At 43.3% G+C, this 17,687-nt stretch overlaps 1 protein-coding gene across 2 annotated transcripts in view; it reads left to right on the top strand.

Annotated features, from left to right (window-relative positions):
- CD86 (CD86 molecule) overlaps positions 1-17,687 on the top strand; it is an 80,964-nt gene that overhangs the window by 36,626 nt on the left and 26,651 nt on the right. For both annotated transcript variants that reach the window (XM_023728823.1, XM_023728824.1), the window contains exon 2: positions 11,497-11,546. In XM_023728823.1, coding sequence (XP_023584591.1) covers positions 11,497-11,546 — 50 coding nt within the window. The remainder of the gene's footprint in view (positions 1-11,496; positions 11,547-17,687) is intronic.

Below are 17,687 nucleotides of genomic sequence, written 5' to 3'. Positions count from 1 at the left end.
GTGTATCAAGAATGTGTCTGAAAGATTTACCCGGTTAAGCTCAATCAAACCTTTAAAAGTGACTCATCACATTAACTGGATGCATAGGTTGTACCTCATCAGGAATCTGTTTGAAGGGCTGTCATGGGACCTTTGGAGCTTGCAAGATCTTTCAAGTACAAAGGCAAATGACCTTCACCTTGAGTTCTAGAAGGCCAGCAGTTCTCTGGGGGAAGACTCTTTTAAGCATTGTAGTGGCTCAGGCTGACAGCTCTCATGTGGAGGAGTATCAGAATGAGTGTGCCTAGTTAGAACTAACATTGGGTGGAGCCTCATCTGCCAGAAATTGACTCTTTCCTGCAAGCATTAACATGCCCGGCTCACTTTGTTCCTGTCACCAGGGTATGGTTCTGAGACCGTCCAAGTCTGACCCACACTTCAAGGTACAGTTCAAATATTACCACCTCTACATAACCCTTCTGGACTACAGAATTGCTTGCTGCTCTCCCTCCCTTCTGGAGCCCTGAATTACTTGTGGCCAGGTTAGCAGGCCCTCCAGAGACAGGGCGACCCTCTAAATGTATCTCAGTGTTGTTGTTATTGCTGTTGGCTGCTGTCGAGTTGTACAGAATAGAACTGCTCCGTAGGTTTTCTTGGCTGTAATCTTAATGGAAGCAGATTGCCGGGGTTGTTCTTCCACAGTAGCACTGGGTGGGTTTGAATCACCAACCCTGAAGTTAGTAGTTGAGCACAAACCATTTGTGCCACCGAGGAGACTACACAAAAATAAGAGGAATTGACTTGATGGGTGTGTGAGGAGGGGGGAGGTAGTGTGTCCAGGTTTTTTCCTTTATTTTTCCTCCTTCCTGAGAACGCAATGAGAATTTAAAGGTGAACTTAAAAGTAATAGCTTTCAGCTTCCCTCCCAATTCCAGAATCCCTCTAAAATGTCCCCTGTAAATTATTACCCCATTTTACTTGCACCGTTCTGGCAGTGGAGAGCTCATTCCCTTACAAGAAGTCAAGTCCTTGCTTGTAGCACTCTACTGAAAAGCAGTTCATCATCTGGAGCTGAAATCTGGCTCCTTATAATTTCCAACTATTGGAACTACTTGCCCTTCAGCAATAGTGTGTCTGTCCTTCCATGGGAGGCCCCTTATATATTTGCAGATGGCCATTTTTGGAGCCCTGGTGGAGCAGTGGTTAAGAACTCAGCTGCTAACCAAAAGGCTGGCAGTTTGAATCCACCAGCTGCTCCTTGAAACCCCATGAAACAGTTCTATTCTGTCCTACAGAGTCGCTATGAGTCAGAATCGACCAGATAGCAACAGGTTTATTATGTACTTGGAGTCTTCTATTCTCAAGGTTCATTACCCTCAGTGCTTTTAACTGTTCCCAGTTTGATATGGTTTCATTATTCCCTAGTGAATTTTGCGGCTCCTTCCCTTGAGACACTTTAGTTTGTCAGTGTCATGCAGGTATAACCAACTCACCGACCGTGATGCTCCAAGTGATGTGGTCTGATCTGCACAGAGGGCAGAGTGACCAGATGCCACACACCCACCGAGAAGGAATTAATTTAGGATTAGCCATGCCACACTAACTTTTTTTTTTTTTTTTTTTTAATTTTTTATTGTACTTCAGGTGAAGGCTTACAGAACAGATAGTTTCTCATGTAACAGTAACACACATGCTGTTTTATGACATTGGTTAACAACCCCACAACATTTTAACCCTCTAAATACTCAACTTTTTTTTTTTTTTTTTTTGGTGAAAATACACATAGCCAAAGATACGCCATTTCAAAAATTTTTTTTACATACACATTTAAGTGACATTGACTACGCTCTTCTAATTATGCTGTTATTCTCACTTAAGATGAAGGCTTACAGGACAAAATAGTCTCCCATTTGACAGTTACTACAAATGTTGCCCTATGACAATGGTTAACAATCTCACAACACATCAACAATATCCTTACTCTATTCTGTGTTCCCTATCATCAGCTTCCTACTCCCCTTCTGCCTTCTGGGCCTTGTCACTGGACTCCTGTACCTCGTTACTCTCATGGTTTTACTGGGCTGTCCACTCGCAGGCTGATCAGTGCACATCGAAGGTAACTTTACCACTGAGCTAAAAGGGTGTCTGGGGGCCATACTCTCGGGGTTTCTCCAGTCTCCTTTAGGCCAGTAAATCTGGTCTTTTTTTTTTTTTTTTTGTGAGTTAAAATTATGCTCTACATCCTTCTCCAGCTCTGTCCAGAACCCTCTTTTGTGATCCTGGTCAGAGCAGTCAGCGGTGGTAGCCGGGCACCATCTAGCTGTACTGGACTCAGTCCGGTGAAGGTCTTGGTAGCTGGCCACACTAACTTTTAAGTGATTTTTACACATACTGGGGATAGGCTATTTCTCTATTTTCCACTTACTCCAATTACCCATTTGTTATTTTAAAACTTAAGTACAGATCTTCACACTTACACTCAGGAGATCTATCTTGTTAGTTTTAGCCTCTTTTCAGACTTTATCAGTATTAATGCGGATGATCAGCTTAATAGCTGTATGACTCATTTTTGTGAGCAGTATTTGAAAACACAAGTATGCTTTCTGTGCTTCCGTTCATAGGGTTACTAAATCTGAGAAACTAAAAAAGTAGAAAAACCAGAGCCTCCTAGCACCCAGTAGGGCATCAGTCTGTTAAACAAGAATGATTCCTACCCCTCAGCTCTTAAATGAATGAATGAATGGGCAAATGAATGAGTGAATCAATACCTTGTCCTCATCCCTCATATTTAATCCATTGTCATGTCCTGTTGATTTTAATCCCAATACTTCTTGTATCTATTCACTTCTCTCCATTTCTGCTGCTACCACCCTAGGCCAAATGAGTATCTTCTCTCGCTTAAATACCACAGTGGCCAACTGATCGGTCTTCCTGCATCTGTTCTAACTTCCCCACTATCCATGTGCTACACAGTAGTCAGATTTATCTCTTCTAAATGCAGACCTGATTATGTCACTCCTCTGCTTTAATTTCTCGAGAGGCTTCACCTTGCTCTAGGGATGAAGACCCAAATCCTTAACTGGCCCATAAGACAAGCATGGTTTGTCCCCTGCTGGCCTCTCCAGCCTTGTCTCCTACCTCTCTCTGCATTTCAGCCACATTGACCTTCTTGTACCTTCTTCCGTGTCCTCTCTTGCCTCAGTGCCTTTGCACATGCTATTTCCTTTGCCTAGAGTCCTTCCTAGCCACCGCCCAGCCCTTCACCTAGTTAGCACCTATTCAGTCTATTCTGTTATCTCTTGATGCATAACCAACTGCTCCAAAATTTAGCATCTTAAAATCACAAATATTTTATTCTATCTCACAATGTTGTGGGTCAGGAATTTGGGTGGGGTTCGGGGTGATTATTCTGTTCTTCAAGGTATCAACTGGGGTCACTTGATGGTATTAGCTGGTAGACGGGCTGGTCAAAAGCTGCACTGCCCAATTCAATAGCTACTAGCCACACGTGAGTATTGAACCCTTGAAATGTAGCTAGCCCAAATTGAGATGTGCTGTAGGTATAAAATACTCACTAGATTTTGAAGATTTAGTGCCCCATTAAAGTAAAATATCTCATTAATAATTTTTATATTGATTATGTGTTGAGATGATAAGATTTTAGACACAGTGGATTAAATAAAATATATTATTAAAATTAATTTTACCTGTCTCTTTTTAAATTTTTAATGTGGCTACTAGAAATTTTCAAATTACATACGAGGCCTGCATTTATGGCTTGCATTATATTTCTACCTCACAGTGCTGATCTAGAGCAGCGGTCAGCAATTTTTTCTATACAGGATCAGATAGAAAATATTTTCAGCTTTGCAGGCCACGTAGTCTTTTGTCACAGCTACTCGGCTCTGCACTGTAGCGTGAAAGCAGCCATAGACAATAATTAAACAAACAAGGGTGGCTGTATTCCAATAAAACCGGGGCCAGATTTGGTCTGCAGGCCCATAGTTTGCTGACCACAGATCTAGAGGCTCCAAGATTTGCTTCACGTGTCTAGTGGTTCGGCCAAGATGGCTGGAAGGCTGGGCTCAGGTGGGACGGTTGAGCTAAGCTCTTATACATGGCCTCTCTGGTATGGTCATCTCAGGGTAGTGAAACTTACATGGTGGCTCAGAGTCACAGAAAGAGTGTTCTAAGAGAGATAGGCAGATGCAAGGTTTCTTATGACTTAGCCTCAGAAATCCCAGAACATCTCTTCCACTGCTTTCTATTCGTCAAACAAGTCACCAAGTCCAGCTCAGATTCAAAGAGAGGAGAATTCAATTCCACCTCTTCATGGGAGGAGGATCTGTGGCTATCTTTAACCTACCATACCATTCTTAAAATCTCAGTTTAGACTAGACCTCTGACAACTTTTTCAAGTACCATGAACCTCTCCTTTTTAACACTTATCATAGTTATAGTTGTACATTCATTTGTTTGATTAGTGGATCATGTCTTGCTCCTCTACTAAAATGTAAGCATGAGAAGAGAAACTGTTTCTGATTTTTTTCATCTTTATATTCCCAGCACCTAGCACAATGTTTGCCTCAATACATTATTGAATGAACGAACAAATACTACTAGGGCACAACTTTTCAGCCAGCCAACTGTGCTAATATGGACCCCACATTTCTCCATATTACCCTTAAGCATATCATGAGACATTTTGTCAGAAGCTTCTTAAAATTCAAATGCAGTCCAGTCCCAGCAACCGTCTTATTTTGCAGCTCAGAAACCGTTTTTTTAAAAAAAGGAAATAAGCCTACCGCATTCCTCCCATTGCCTCAAAGATAATAATAGCTCTCTAAAGATCTAGCTGCAGAGCCCTGGTGGTGCAGTGGTTAAACATTCGGCTGCTAACCAAAAGATCTGCAGTTTGGAATCTATCAGCCGCTCCTTGGAAACCCTGTGGGGCAGTTCTACTCTGTCCTATAGGGTTGCTATGAGCCAGAATCAACAGCAATGGCTTTTTGGTTTGGAAAGATCTAGTTGCAAGTCTTGGTGCTTTGAGAAGTAAGTTAGTGTAGCATGTCACACCCAGCGGGGAACCAAATCCCCAGGCAGCCTATGCTCCCAACCTTCTGGACTTTAACTTTTGTCTCACCCAGCTGGGAGCACCGGTCCAGCAAGCCTGGCTTGTCCAGCAGTGAGGGTGAGAAGGTTAAGCTCTCGCTGAATGCTGGGCTGAGGCCAACCCAGTTATTCTTCCATGGATGTTGTGGGGTCTCCTGCTTTGCTTGGAGCAAGGACACTTATACGTAGTGAGCTAAGTAAGCATTGCTAAGCTTGGAGCTAAGCATTGCTGCCTGCCATACTGGTCTGAAGCTTGAATCGCAGTTATTTGTAGACACTCTCTTTCCCTTTAGCAGGGGCTGAGGGACCAAGGCCTATACCTCTTTAGATCTTCCATAACCTCTAGAATAAGTCTGACACTAAGTAAATTCAGTAAATGTTTGTCTGAAAGACTGTCTCAATGAATAATCTTCCTCCAATACCAGCAAACATACCAGCAAGTTTCCTGATACCTTAAATGTCACAAATATTCTAGATAAAGATGTGAAATAGGAAGCATTTTGCTTTGTCATTCTCCAACATCCATCTTGGAAGCCTTCTCTTCCTTCCTATTTTGTCATCTTCGCACTCCTAAGTCCCACCCCATTTCTGGCCACCTCTACACCACCCCTCATATTGCCCTTTGCATGCAATAGATTCAATATACTCCTTCAGACTTGAGACTCAAAATATGCCCTTTACTGACCTCTGTCTTTTTGCGCAAATATTCATACTTCCCCAGAACTCTTCTAGGTGTGGTTTAGATGGAACACAGTAATGTGTGCCTGAAGCTAAACCACTCGGGGAAATTGATCAACTGTCCAGGGTTAGGGCGGAGATGAGCTCTCTGTGCCTGGTGCATGGGATATTCGTAGAATGACTGGAAAGAAAGTCTCCTGATGATAAGGGACGCTTGTGCTCCTCTCCCACCCCCATCCCATCCTATCTCCCAAGCATCCCATTCTGAATCCAGGATCTGCCACCACACCTGGTCTTGGCATGTACTGCTCCCCTTTTACCCTGCGAGTACGTAGAATTAGAATCCTTTCTGCTCAGGCAGAACTGAAACTTGCTGGAATTTTTAAAGGAACTACACTAAACTGTTAAAAAGAACACAGTGAGGCTGCATGGGTTAAATCTCAACTCTACCATTTACTAGCTTGGTGGCCTAGGGAAAATTCCTTTGTCTCTTTGAGACTCCTTTTCTTCATCTGTAACATGGAGGGAAATAATCCCACCGTACTGTGAGGAATAATAGTACAATTACTCATTCATCTGATTACAGTCAGAGTGCTCCTTAGAAGTGAGGATGGCAAGACTTTGTCTCTGTACTTTGGACATGTTACCTGAAGGAATCAGTCCCTGCAGAAGGACGTCATGCTTGGTAAAGTAGAGGGTGAGTGAAGTAGAGGAAGACCCTCAATGAGATGGATTAACACAGTGGCTGCAACAATGGGCTCAAACATAGCAACAATTTGTGAGGATGGCGCAGGACCAGGCAGTGTTTCGTTCTGTTGTACATAGGGTTGCTCTGAGTTGGAACCTACTTGTCATGGACTGAATTGTGTCCCCCCAAAAAAATGTGTGTAGCAACTTGGCTAGGTCATGATTCCTAGTACTGTATGATTGTGTTATCTGATGTGATTTCCTTATGTGCTGTAAATTCTATCACTGTGATGAGGTTATACCGATGCGGTTGACAAGATCAGTGTCTTAATGCAATCTCTTTTGAGATATAAAAGAGAGAAGCGAGCAGAGACACATGGGAACCTCATATCACCAAGAAAGCAGTGCTGGGAGCAGAGCGTGTCCTTTGGACCTGAGGTTCCTGTGCAGAGAAGCTCCCAGACCAAAGGAAGACTGATGACATGGACTTTCCTCCAGAGCTGATGGAGAAAGCGTTCCCCTGGATGCCCTGATGCCCTGAATTTCAACTTATAGCCTTCTGGACTGTGAAGACAATAAATTTCTGTCTGTTAAAACCATCCCCTTGTGGTACTTCTGTTAGAGCAGCACTAGATGACTGAGACACTACTTGACGGCACCTAACAACAACAACACAATAGGCCAGGCACACAAAGTCATAGTGAACGTGGTGTATAGTGAGTGCCACATACATGGCAGCTATGCCTCTTAGGTTTCTGACCAGTTCACCCACCTCTCAAGGCTTATTGTGCTCAGAGTTGACAGAAATCTCCTATCAGAGAATCCCCCCCAAAATTCTTAGGTTCTTTCCTCTCCCATTCCCCTTTTTGCTCTCTCCCTGCCAAAGCAAGAGTTCCTACTTCATAGACCTTCTGAAGAAAGCAATGACTTGTGGTTGCGGTCAGGGGTTCATTCCTGAGGGCTCTTTTTCAGAGACAGCAAGAAACTGTTTTCCTTTCCTACCACATCCCTCCCACACACACCATGACTGGAGTGAAGAGTAATTCTTCACATGGGGCATTTATATTTGATAAAAGAGGATCATGTCAATCTTGAGTATTTGAGCACCATATTTTAAGAGGGTCACTGATGAACTAGAAGTGTCCCACATGTTGTCCAGGATGGTGTGCAATCTTCAAATTAATGCTATTTGTGAAGTTGACCAGAAGGACTGGAGCTATTTTGCCAGGTCATTGAGGAGGTATATGACTGCTGTCCCCAAATCCTTGAAGGGCTTTGGCAGAAGGGAGGTAGGCTTACTTGCTGAGGACAAAACTAGTATCAATGAGAGGAAGTTAGAGGGGGCAGCTCCTAGCTCAGGGGAAGAGAGTTTCCAAAAAGAGAAGTCAAATATGGTATTGACACTGTCTTAGTTATCTAGTGCTGCTATAAAAGAAATACCACAAATGGATGGCTTTAACAAGCAGAAATTTATCTTATCACAGTTTAAGAGGCTAGAAGTCCAAATTTAGGGTGCCGGCTCTAGGAGAAGGCTTTCTCTCTCTCTCTGTCAGCTCTGGAGGAAGGTCCTTGTGTCTTTTGAACTTCTGCTCCTGGGTGATTTTCTTGTGGCTTGACATCTCTCTTCCCCCATTTCTGCTTCCTTTGCTTGCTTGTTTAATCTCTTTTATAACTCAAGAGACTAATTTAAAACACAGCCTACACTAATCCTGTCTCATTAACATAACAAAGACAACCCATTCCCAAATGCAATGATAGAGGTTAGGATTTACAACACATATTTTTGGGGAATACAATGTGAGATTGTGAGTGCCCCATCACTGGAGATTTTTTTTTTAAAGGCTGGTTGATCATCTGTCAGGTTATTAACAACACAGCAACGGCTATATGTGTAACGTTTGTTAACTGCTTACCTACCTTGTACCAGGGATCAGGCTAATTGATTCCTATGCATTACCTCATTTGGTGCTCAGAAGACTTGTTAGGTGGGTACTTTTATTATGCCCATTTTACAAATGAGGAAACTGAGGCACAAGGAGGTCAAGTAACTTGCCCAAAGTTTCACAGCTAATAAGTGCAGAGCTGGGATTTGAACTCATGAACTCTACATCCAAACCTAGTACTCTTAACCACTGTGTGAAGTTATAGGGACAATTTGTCCAGGATTTTCCAGGGCTGTGTAATTATCTGAATGAAAGAGCAATTGAAGGTTAAATGTACAGCAAAATACAATTTGATTTTGCATCCCTGTTTGACATGTCATCCAAAAATGCAAATCAGAAAAAAAAAAACAAAAAAACCCACCAACCTTTGGTTGGGTCAAGCAGAATGATTTCTGGTTTGTGAACAGTAGGAGATCCCTACATTAGGTAGTTCAAACGCAAAGCACTCCCAGTCCTCGGATTCTGTAATTAATAGGATGCTGTTGATGATTTACTATGAGGCAGCACACAGGAATCCAATGAAGAACTCTGTGTCACCAGAACTCTGGCGACAGCTTTGGCCCAACCAATGATGACCAAGCTCTGAAACCCATGGAAACTACCGGAGGGGAGGGAGAGAGCCATCTGGAGCCAGTCAGTTCAGTTCACATGTTGGACACCTACCGTGTACTTTAGCAACTTGCACTGTATTGTCATCAAGTGCTAATTTCCTATATATATAAAAGAGCTCCTACAAATCAATAAGAAAGATCATAAAAAAGGCCAACAACCTACATTAAAAGTGGGCAAAGGAATTATGCAGACAGTTCATAGACCAGGAAATGCTGTCTCATACTTTTGAAAAGATGCTCCCTCTCACTCAAAGTAGGGGAAATTCATTTTAAAATTACAAGGAGCTGCCATTTTCACCTTTCCTGTTGTCAGAGACCACAAATTGGATCACATACTATGTTGGCAGAAGGCATGTGAAAATAAGCCGTCTCTGGTTTTGCGTGGTGGAGTATAAACTGATATAATCTTAGGGGAGAGCAGTTTGTCAATATCTGTGAAAATTAAAATTGCAAGTACCCTTTGACCTTTGATCAAGTCATTCTGCTTCTAGGAATATAGCCTACTTCCATACGTGTGGTACGGCAGATGTTCAAGGTTATTCACTGCAGCAAAAAATTGGAAACAACCTAAATGTCCATCGAAAAGGATGGGTAAAGTAAATTATTACCCTTCATACAATAGAATAATATGCAGCTGTTAGAATGAAGATGCTCAGTATGTGCGGATACAGTCTCCAACATGGTGGTTAAGCATGTAAAGCAGTATGTATAGTATGCCTCATCTGTGTTTAAAAAGAAAAAAGAGTATACGTACATATATATATATATGTACGTATATATATGGCCTTGAATAACTGCAAGTAGAGGCCAGAAGCTGGAAACAGGCAACATGGTCACTCCAGTGACATCTGTGGAAGAGAACCAGATAGCTAGGGCAGAGAGACTTGCTTTCCACTATGTATCACCTTTACCTGTTAAATTTAGTACCATTCAAAAGTAGAGCTTATAGTCTAGATGGCTCAGTGGTTAAAAGCTCGGCTGCTAACCAAAAGGTTGGCAGTTCAAATACACCAGCCACTCCTTGGAAACTCTATGTGGCAGTTCTACTTGGTCCTGTAGGGTCACTATGAGTTGGAATCTACTTGACTGCAACAGTTTTGTTTTTGTTTTTTGTTTTTTTAGTCTAGAAGGTGAGAAATATAACAGAAACACTTAGCCCAATACCATGTGTTCAGTGCCATGGGATCTTAGAAGAAAGGTGTCTAGCACAACCCAAAGGGATCAGCGATGGCTTCAAAAGAAACCATACCCCAAGGAAGAAAGTTACTTCTGCTAATTTCTGAAGAGCTGTGCATCTTCTCCTGAGCATTGGTTTGTTTTTATCTTATGAACAGTCCTGTGAATTAATTCATTGATCAGGCTTCCCTTGGCACACTGGCTGTTAAAAAGCTGTGATCCAAATTTGTGTCCCACCCCTGTACCAGTGGGCAGAGTTCTACAGTTAGTGTCCAGTGCCTGGTTCCATTTTACATCCCTGACTTCTGTTTTGCGTTTCCACCCGTTTCTAACGTTGGTCAACTTTGCTTATTATATGCTTCTCTGTAAGCCACTGTACATCCTTTCTTGTATAAGAAGTTTAAGTAAGTGGGGGAGTTGAAAAGGAAGGAGGGGGACAGAGGAAGAAGGACAGGAAGAGATCATGAGTCATGGGTGTCATTGTACTTGGCTCCGTCGGGTAGATTATGTAAACACTTCAGTGCAGTGGTTTTCAAAGTGTGAACCCTGGACCAGCAGCATCAGCATCACCCATGAGTTTTGATAAAAATAAAAAATTCATGGGCTGCACCCAACCTGCTAAATCAGGCTCTCTGGGGATGAGGACCAGGGAAGTCTAACGAGCTCTCTGGGTGATTTTCATGCACACTAAAGTTTGAGAACCACAGACAGAACCAAAGGAAGGTTGATGTCTAAACATAAATACTCTCCATTTGGCCTCATTGTACTCATTGTATTGGTCAAGGTAAGTAAATGCTAACTGCTGAAATAAACAATCCCCCAAATCTCAATAGCTTAACACAATAAATGTTTCTTTTTTGCTCACGTCACAGTCCAGCGTGGCTCAGTGGGGGTGGGGGTGGGGGTCTGTGTTATTCATTTATTCAGTGGACAGGTACCTTCCGATGGTGACTTTGCCATCTTCTAGGTCCTTGGACTCCTTCTCTGGATCCGCTGCATCCAAGAAAGCAGGAGAGAGAGGGGAGGTTTTAGGAGCCAGATCTGGAAGTAACATCCTCCTCTTCTACCCATGCTGCCCATGATTCATTGGTTGGAACACAGTCACATGGCCTGCCTAACTTCAGGGGCACCTGGGAAATATGGCCTCTCTGTGGAGCTAGGAGGAAAGGAAATGGTTTTGGTGAACACGTAGCACTGTCTCTGCAACACTCATGAACCTGTATCCCAAACTCCACTTGTCAAGTTTTGGTGAAGACTGGTTTTCAGTTTTGTTTTCTAATCAAGTTTTACCTTTTCTTTCTCATCTCCAGCACTATGGGACTGAAAAGCACTCTCTTTGTGACGGCCCTCCTGCTCTCTGGTAAGAACCCTCTGGCTTTGTAAAAACCCACTGACTCCCGATGAGGCTGAACTCTACAAGTCCGGGCCTGAGACTTGGTGGGTTTTACTCACTTTCTATCCAGGGTTGCACAATACCACATGCAAAGAAGTCTTTCCTGGAGAAGAAGAAAGTGTAATGATCGAGTCCAGGTATCTCAGCTGGTGGCAGGCAGGGCCAGCCAGGGATGAAGGCCCTACTGCTTGGATGCATCATCTTCCTCTGCCATCTCACACCCGTGGTCCTGGATGCACAGAGCAGGGTAGACTGGACTGTTGAGCAGTGCCTAGGGAGGCAGACCAACACCACTGAAGCTTGATCCTTTTGCTCCACACATACTCCCTTCTGGTCTTCTCTATCCGCATCTCTGGCTTTCTCAGGCCCTTAGGAAACAGCTGGCAGACTTCCAAAGGTCTCCTTCCACTAGGAAGCATTGGTCTGCATGTTCTCTGCCTTCCCTCTCCCCCTCCGCTGCCTTCTCCACCAGTCCACCCCCTCAGACCACAGTTGCACCTCTGCTACTTCCTACTTCAGTGACGTTCAGCTAGTCCCATCAGCAGATGCATCATTCGGCGAATGAAGCTGAAGCCTCAGGGCCCCTCACTTGCACAAGCCCTTTCCAGAGTCCCTTCTAAGACTGCATGGGCGGCCCTGGCAGAGTAGTCACATGGCTTGTGTTTTGGTCAAGTTTGGATAAGTACGATATTTTAACCACAGTGAGTTAAGACCCCTTTCCCTTCCATCGCAACTTTCTCTCCTACCTTCCCCTCCTGTTGTGGGGCCGGGTAGTGGCTATAGGCCTTTTGTATTTGTAATTTTGTATTCTGTTTCTTAAACGCCCCCTCCCGAGTTTTATAAGCTTCAGGCCCCACAAAATTTGGACCTTCCCTGTTCGCTGTGTCTCTCTGAGTTTCAGTTTCATCATCTGTGAAATGGAGTTGGCTGAGGTCCCCGCCATGCATCCTGTGACTCTGTGCCTTTCAGTTTCTCCTGGCCCACCCCTTCCTGCTGCTCATTTTCTCAGCCTCATCGTGGAGAGGGAAGCCATCCCAGTCATGGTGAGAGGCAGACGGGGAGGCTCGACTGAGCCTGCAGTGTAGCTACAGCAGCACGCAGGCCACCGCCAACTAACCGGGCCAGCCACACGTTGGCGTCCTCCAGGTCACCACAAACCAGGCCCTTGGCCCCTGTCTTAGTCATCTAGTGCTGCTATAATAGAAATACCACAAGCGGATGGCTTTAACAAAGAGAAATTTATTCTCTCACAGTCCAGCAGGCTACAAGTCCAAATTCAGGGTGTCATCTCCAGGGGAAGGCTTTCTCTTCTCTGTTGGCTCTGGAGGAAGGTCCTTGTCATCAGTCTTCCCTTGTTCTGGGAACATCTCAGCCCAGGAACCTCAAGGTCCAAAGGACGCGCTCTGCTCCAGACAGTGCTTTCTTGGTGGTATGAGGTCCCTCCTCTCTGCTTGCTTCTCTCTTTTATATCTCAAAAGAGATTGGCATAAGACACCATCTAATCGTGCAGATTTCTTCAATGTAACTGCTGCTAATCCATCTTATTACATCATAGTGATAGGATTTACAACACATAGGGAAATCACCTCAGATTACAAAATGGTAGACAATCATACAATACTGGGAATCATGACCTAGCCAAATTGACAGATATTTTGGGCGACACAATTGAATCCGTGAAAGCCCCTGTCCCATTTCAGCCGTGGGTAATGAGGAGCCAGGGTAACAGGGAGAGATGATCCCTCATACAGATGGTGGTCATCACATGCCTTTTGTGCTTTCTGTTTTCTGCTTAGCACCTAGGAACTTGTTGAGTCTATGAGCGTGAGGTCTATAGATGTGTTAACTGATCACTTCATCTATTTAGGTAGCAACAGCAGCTTCCACCTCCCAGGGCTGATGATCTGCTACTTTAGCTCTTGGGGACATGGAAAGTGTGTGTGTGAGAGAGAGAGGAGAGACAAGACTCTGGCAAACATTATCCAGCAGGACCCCCTTCCCATCTGGCCTCTAATTTTACTAGACAAATACATACGTAGCACGTACTCTGTGCCACGTACTGTTCTAAGCACTTTATGAATATTAACTCACTGAAACATCACAGTAAGTCTGTTAAAAGTAATTAACTCATTGCTTTAGATCTCGTTATTATCCCCATTTACGTATGTGGAAACTAAAGCCAAGAGCAGGTGAGTAATTTGTCCAGGATCAACACAGTAAAGGGATGCTAAAGCCACTCTGCTGGATGTGAATCCAAGCTCTGCCAACCATTACTATGTTGGAGCTCTGGTGGTGCAGAGGTTAAGAGCTTGGCTGCTGACCAAAAGGTCGGTGATTCGAATCCACCAGCCGCTCCTTGGAAACCCTATGGGGCAGTTCTCCTCTGTCCTGTAGGGTCACTATGAGTTGGAATCGACTTGATGGCAACGGGTTTGGTTTTCTGGTTTATTGCTATATATAGGAGCCCTGGTGGTGCAGTTGTTAACAGCTTGGTTGTTAATCAAAAGGTCGGCCGTTTAAATCCATCAACTGCTCCTTGGAAACCCTATGGTGCAGTTCTGCTCTGTCCTATAGGGTTGCTATGAGTCAGAATCGACTTGACGGCAATGGATTTGTTTGTTTGTTTGTTTTTGGTCATTTAACATTATGCTGCTTCTCCTAACCCTTGCTGGTGAACTACCCATAAGTGGTAGGATTTCTCCCTTGGGGACCTGAGTGGCTTCTGCGGGTAAAGTTGCTTCTGCCTTACCCATGTTCACAAGCTCCCCACCAGCACACCCTCTGCCTTTCCTGCAGCCAGCACCTTGGCTGTCCCAAAAGCTTGGGCCCCAGCCCTCCTCATCACATGACCAGCCCAGCTCCTAGGACCTGGGAAAGAGGAAGGAAAAATGCACTGAACACAAATTATCAGAAAAGATTGAACTGAGACACCACTTCCCCCTAGTGCCCTGATTTTGCAGACTGGGAGTGAGAAAGCAAAGCCAAGAAACTCCACCAAAACTGGCTCCAGGTGTCAGTTTTGCCCTTGCCTTGCCTTTGAAACTCTGCTTGGAAAGTTCTGAGCTCCTGCAGAGAGAGTTGTCAAGACCGAAACCTTGAAAATAACTCTCCCAACTGGTAATTATTTGTGTATTACGGTGATGAGAGAATAAGCAATTATATTTGGGGCAGTAAAAATTAAAAGTGGGATAGGAAAATGGCGACATTTGAGTAGAAAAATATCACACACTATTAAACACACACACGCACAGAGACTTGATTCTTTTTCTAAAGAATTGAAGGGATCAGTCTGAGTTTTGTCCGTCTTTGTTAGTGCACACCTCTGCTTTCCAGGCTGAATAATGAACTGGTCACAGGGCAGGCATCCAAAGGGAGAAAAGAGATGCAATTGGCTCAGATGATCCACAACAAAAAACGCAGCACTGAATAATTCATTTGATGGCAGAGACAAACAGTAGAGTGAAACAAGTCTGTTTTCCCTTCCCTGCACCCCCATATCTTTGGTGTTCTCGCTTACTCATGGAAATTAGACAGGATAGTAGCTGCTGCTGCTCTTGAGGCTAAAATGGGATGAGAGCTGAAGATTGAAAAGGGGCCTTGCAGAATCAGGTTACAATTGTGCTTTGTATTTACAAAGCTAAAGGAATTTTTCTGCAGCCACTTGCAGAGAAAAACGAAATAAAAAAACCCGTTGTCATTGAGTCAGTTCTGACTCATGGCCATCCCATGCATTACAAAATAGAATTGCTCCATAGGGTTTTCTTGGCTGTAATCTTTACAGAAGCAGTTCTCCAGGCCTGTCTTCCCCTGTGCCGCTGGGTGGGTTCAAACCTCCAACCTTTAGGTTAGTAGTCCAACACAGTTTGCACCACGCAGGGACCTGCCACTTGCAGAGGCACCTCTAATTGCCGAGCTTGGTTTGCTGCTCTTCTGGCTTCTCTTTAACACTTCAGGACTGAAGCCAAAGAGTGGTTCTTAGAAAATCAGTAGCTCAGGCACCAGGAGGAAGTATCTTTCCAGTTTGACTTTTGGTAGTTTTTTCTGTTTTTTGTCGGAATGTCCTCTGAGTCCTGGGGTTTCTTGTTTCTCTTCAATAATATTTCTGGTTCAATTAATGTACCTTCAGTAGTACTGGAGGATTTTCTTCATCTTAAGATTTACATAAAATTGGCTCAATCTCTCACTCCTCTTTCTGTGGAATGGTCTGATGTTTTCCCTCAGATTTCTGCAGGTTCCTCCAGGGGTGGTTGCATAAAGATTGTTTATGTGGCTACTTTTGGCTCCCATTTCCTACAGCTGTTGATAGTGGTCACCAAAATCACTACCTGGAGGTGAATAAACAGTTCCGACCTATTGTTCCTAAGGAATTGTCACAGAGCCTGATAGTTCTCCTATTAGGTGGTACAAACAATGTATACTGTACTATTAACCTGAAGGTTGACAGTTAGAAGCCACCCAGTGGCATTGAAGAAGAAAGATCTGGTGATCAGCTTATCTGCTTCTTTAAAGATTACAGCGAAGAAAAGCCTATGGAACAGTTCTGCTCTGTTACATATGGGATCAGTTGCCATGAGTCCAAATCGACTCAACAGCGATAGGGTCTTCTTTTTTTTTTTTTTTTTGCTTTGTTTTGTTGTGGTAGTACAAGACAGAAGTTAGCAATTTTTGTTTTTCCCATCATTTTTTCACTAATGGAAGAGCCATATCTCAGCCCTGATTTTTGGTATTAGGTTTTATTCTTTTCCCATACTTTGCAGGGAGCTCTTTTTATTCTCATCTGCGTGGCGGAGCTGAGTTTCTGAATCTCTCTGCTGCTTTCAGACCCAGAGGCCAGGGGGCCCAAGACTTCAACCTCTGTTCACTGCTTGTTTATTTCTTATTCACAACCAAGTTTATCATGATTTTAAGCCCAGTGGTGTCCTTTATTTTTTCCCTTTTTTGTGTGTTTTATCCCTTGCTGCTGTGTGTTTGAAGTAGAAGAGGCACCTCAAAGCATGAACTTATAATACCTTATTGACCCAAAGCTTCTCTTTGATCACTTAATTGTATTTTTCAGATTGATATGGTCTCCCTGTATGACTTTTTTGTCAATTTCTCCCTGAAAATTTACCGGTTCTGTCTTTTAAAAAATGATGTTATTGTAAATATAACATAGACACAGAGAGACTGCTTAAAACCCCAATATACTGCTTACTGGCCCCTTCATTGGTGGGGCTGTGTTCTTCCATCAGGAAGCACAATGTCTGGTTGTCCCTCTTTCGTAATGTGAGCAGCCATTGGTGTTCAATCCCTTAATTGATTAGGGGTTGTGAAATGATGTCATTTTTCAATCATTCCTTTCATTTATTAGCTAGATTATTTTTATAAAATGAAATTTCATCCCCATTATCCATTTTTTCTTTGTATGTTTGGTTGTTCTGATGTTTTTGCATTTTATAATTATATCATGACTTCATTTTTGTTTCGAGTTTTAGCCCATCAAACCTACGTTAGTCCTACTTTCCTTGTACTTGATATGACCAATGTGTCTTCTTCACTCAACATTTTACTTTTGATCTATACATATTTGTACCTGGAAGCAGTGTATCTTTAGATTTTAATGTCTGACGTACTGTGAGATTTGTTTGTATATAATAAAGTTAGTCCACTTATACACAAGGTTATTATATCTGATTTATCTTTCTTCATCCTGGTAGTACACATGTCTAAAAACTCCGGTGCTAATATCTGCTTTTGCATTTTATTTAAAACTAATTAAATCCAACTTGAAGCCTCGTTGGGAGCCCTGTGGTATAATGGCTAAGCACTCGGCTGCTAACCGAAAGGTTGGTGGTTTGAACCTACTCAGTGGCTCCACGGGAGAAAGATCTGGCGACCTGCTCCCGTAAAGATTACAGCCTAGGAAACCTTATGGCTCAGTTTTACTCTGTCTCATGGGATTGCTGTGAGTCATAAATCAACTCAACAACACCTTACAACAACAACATACCTATAAGCATACGCTATTGTATATACCGTATGCATGTGGACACTTGGTGAACATGAGATCAAAGCACAGCCAGTCTTAACAGAAAAATCCAAGCCATGAAAACTCTTGGATAGCCATCT

This window comes from Trichechus manatus, unplaced genomic scaffold (genome assembly GCF_000243295.1).
Source record: "Trichechus manatus latirostris isolate Lorelei unplaced genomic scaffold, TriManLat1.0 scaffold00026, whole genome shotgun sequence".
NCBI lineage: Eukaryota > Metazoa > Chordata > Mammalia > Sirenia > Trichechidae > Trichechus > Trichechus manatus.
Note: the sequence above shows the minus strand (reverse complement) of the source record. Positions and strands in the feature narration are given on the sequence as shown.